At 37.3% G+C, this 3609-nt stretch overlaps 1 protein-coding gene across 1 annotated transcript in view; it reads left to right on the top strand.

Annotated features, from left to right (window-relative positions):
* Nucleotides 1-3609, top strand: part of LOC106882646 (uncharacterized) — a 58039-nt gene that overhangs the window by 50139 nt on the left and 4291 nt on the right. The window contains exons 5-6 of the mRNA XM_014933390.2: nt 1132-2149; nt 3160-3274. Of these exons, the coding sequence (XP_014788876.1) occupies nt 1132-2149; nt 3160-3274 (1133 nt within the window). The remainder of the gene's footprint in view (nt 1-1131; nt 2150-3159; nt 3275-3609) is intronic.

The raw sequence follows: 3609 nt of genomic DNA, 5'->3' as shown, positions 1-3609 counted from the left end.
AGGCGTGGAGGCGCAGTGGCCCAGTGGTTAGGGCAGCGGACTCGCGGTCATAGGATCGCGGTCATAGGATCGCGGTTTCGATTCCCAGACCGGGCGTTGTGAGTGTTTATTGAGCGAAAAACACCTAAAGCTCCACGAGGCTCCGGCAGGGGATGGTGGCGAACCCTGCGGTACTCTCCCACCTCAACTTTCTCTCACTCTTACTTCCTGTTTCTGTTGTGCCTGTGATTCAAAGGGTCAGCCTTGTCACACTGTGTCACGCTGAATATCCCCGAGAACTACGTTAAGGGTACACGTGTCTGTGGAGTGCTCAGCCACTTTCACGTTAATTTCACGAGCAGGCTGTTCCGTTGATCGGATCAACTAGAACCCTCGACGTCGTAAGCGACGGAGTGCCAACATCACATTATAAAGCCACTGTTATTACACTAAGTGAAAAGAAGTAGAAAAGAAAATAACAAACAACTGTGATTCCAAAGGACTTATTTGAAATAGGATATGATATAGAATAAAAATGACATATTTCGACAGAATTTTACAGCAGTAATTCTCAATCGTTATTCTGCGGTGATTTTTTTGAGACTTAAATGCCTTGATGCTTCCATATTGAAGAACATTGAAGAAAATTTAGTCGCTATTTGGTTTGTCCTTTATTTGTCATAGGCTTCAGTAAACATGAAATGACCATGCTTTCTCAACTGCGTCTAGTCGACTCGATAAGATGTTGATAGAATATCGAATAACAAATGAAGGAATTGATAGTTCGTATCCAACTCATAAATATTAAGCCTATTTAGACTTGGCTGTCAATAGGTACTGTAAGTTAATAAAAGACTTGTTTCTAAGTTGTATGTCAGTTTGTCAGGTCGAATTGTCCTACATAAATTGCATGAAAATAAAGTCTTCAGTGATAACCAGCAATCCAATGGAATATTTTGGTTCTCCACAATAAATGTGATAACCTTATGCGCAGATTTGACAAATTTCTGTAGCCATTTGAAACTGAAGACTTTTAGCTGTTCTGAACGAAGTATTCTTTAAGTACTCTCTAAATAGCTAATGTATAAAAAAGGATTTATAAACAATGATCTCCACACATTTTTATTCTCATTCCATTTATATTATTTTCAGTTAGGTCTGTTTTACCATCAAATCGAGATCTTCAAAAAGTTAATTCAGAAGAACTTGCAGCAACATTGAGTATTACAACTTGGGAGAAAGCGAAACGTTCTGTGTCTAATTTTATTTATAAAAAGTTCTCTAGATTTTATAACATTTATTCTAATGAGACTCACATAAATCTCAGTCCGTTTCAATCCGAAAAAAGTCTCTTTTCTCTAGACTCTGAAAAAGTCCTACAATTTGCAGCTGATAGCCGCAAAAAAGTGAAAGAAAGACGTAGATTTCATACTCGTTTCCGTAGAAGTTTAATTGACGAAAAATCAATTTACAGAATCCAAAAGCTTTTTAAGAAAATCTCTTCGATAACTTCAGACAACTGTCAAAATGTAGCCCCTGAAAACCTTTTGCTTCCAGGAGATGTTGGTTATGGTGTTTCAACACAGTTTGAATTTCAAGCAAGGACTGCTTTGCGATTGGCCCATTTCTTGTCTAATTACCTACAAAATGCAAATCCTAACGAAAATTTCGGTTATCATAAAGGGGGTGCTCGACTTATTCCTCAGCAAATCTTTGGGGAAGTTGTGGCTAATGTGATGGCTGATTTTAGGATAATGTCTTCAGGTGTTTTCTTTGATAAATATGTATTCAAAGAAAGCGAAACTACAGTAAAGGAATTGTTCGGACCATTTGCTTTCCGCCAGAGAGGACTCTATCGTGCAGTTGACAGTGCTGGTCTACAAAATCCTTATACGGAAGAAGATTGGTTTATAAAATCTAAGCAACGTTGGAAATTGAACACCTTTGGACTTAAAACCTATAAAATGAGGGCTCATGTTCGAACTGATTTTAATGGATCGAGCAATATTCCTTTCGAATATTATCCTATGAGATACAAAGCACCAATGTTAAAGGATGGTTTTTGGACACGTCCTTATTTCCGATGTGATGGCCTTGTAAATAAATGGATTGTTACATACGCAGTACCGTTTTTTGGAATTGATGAATTACGAACAACAGTTATATTCAAGTAAGTTACACTCACCATTATTTCAAATTTCAGAATTGTGAAATTTCATATGTTTGATTAGTTTAGATAAGCTATAGTATTTTAGAACGGTGAAATAATAGTTTTCAGAGTAATTTAGTACCCCACGGATCTATTTCTAACAGCAAAATCTGTCTCTTGCTTATAGAATTGATCTTTCATTGTATGAGGGTAGTATATGAGTAGCATCGGATTATGTGAAACTGCAATATTTTGTGTTCTTTGTTGGTTTTGATATGTTTGCAATGAAGAGACTGAAGGTCGATCCAGATTGGACTAGTGTATTCCACGGTGGATCTGATACAAGCTTGGTTTACGCATGCTGTTCTGGTATTGAGAACGACAATAAAAATTTGAAACATGAGCTCCGCATTGGATTGTTGATACTCAGCTTAGGCAAGCTGGCAGAAACGCTAGCACGCCGGGCGTAATGCTTAGCGGTATTTCGTCTGTCTTTACGTTCTGAGTTCAAATTCCGCCGAGGTCGACTTTGCCTTTCATCATTTCGGGGTCGATAAATTAAGTACCAGTTGATTACTGGGGTCGATCTAATCGACTGGGCCCCTCCCTAAAAATCTCGGGCCTTGTGCCTAGAGTAGAAAAGAATATAATCTCTAATCTTGAAAATCCGACTGAAATTATTGAAAATGCATTACCCTCATACTTTTAAACCTCACTCTCCACACGTCTGTTTTCTCTACATTTGTATATTTGAATGCATAGTTCTCTTCTTTCTCTTTCACTCTCTCGTCCACTGAACTGCTCAAGTACGGCGATGAGGTCAGAATATGACCGACGGATGTCTGGAGTTGTTTCTCATACTTTCCAAAAAAACTGAAAATAATATTGATTAGCCATTGATTAAAATAGACATTTTTCTTCTTAAATGTATATCTATCTCTAGTTATATTGTTAGTGGTCCATATTGACACTGAGTTATCAATTGTTTTCGGACATATAATTGTCTGTTGCGTTTTTTTATTCTATTGTAGTGGTGTTGTCACAGTTGATATTCCATTGAAGCTATTACGTATCAACCAGTGTCCACAGCCGTTTTATGTGGCCAATGCCTTCAAAAACACAGCAAGATGTCCCGAAACAACCACAGTAAAGTATATTCTCTTCTCCTCGATATAAGATCTACAAAATAGATAAAAACAATAGAACTCGTTGGTTATACAAATAGGCATGCAGTACTTTGACTAGCTCACCATGCCCTAAAAGAAGATAATCCGTTGAAAGAATCAAAATAGTTTCTTAACCACCGGCATGTAATGGAAAATAGCCAAATGTTACCGTATTTGATGACATATATGACCTACTCTCTCCACAAAACGATGGCTGAAGAACAAAAAGAAAAAAGAAAAAGAAAATCACCCTGGCTGTATACGCAATTGCTTTAGATATTACAACACGTGTGTGTGTGCATATATATATATATA

The sequence above is a fragment of the Octopus bimaculoides genome, chromosome 1, assembly GCF_001194135.2.
Source record: "Octopus bimaculoides isolate UCB-OBI-ISO-001 chromosome 1, ASM119413v2, whole genome shotgun sequence".
In the NCBI taxonomy this organism is placed as follows: domain Eukaryota; kingdom Metazoa; phylum Mollusca; class Cephalopoda; order Octopoda; family Octopodidae; genus Octopus; species Octopus bimaculoides.
Note: the sequence above shows the minus strand (reverse complement) of the source record. Positions and strands in the feature narration are given on the sequence as shown.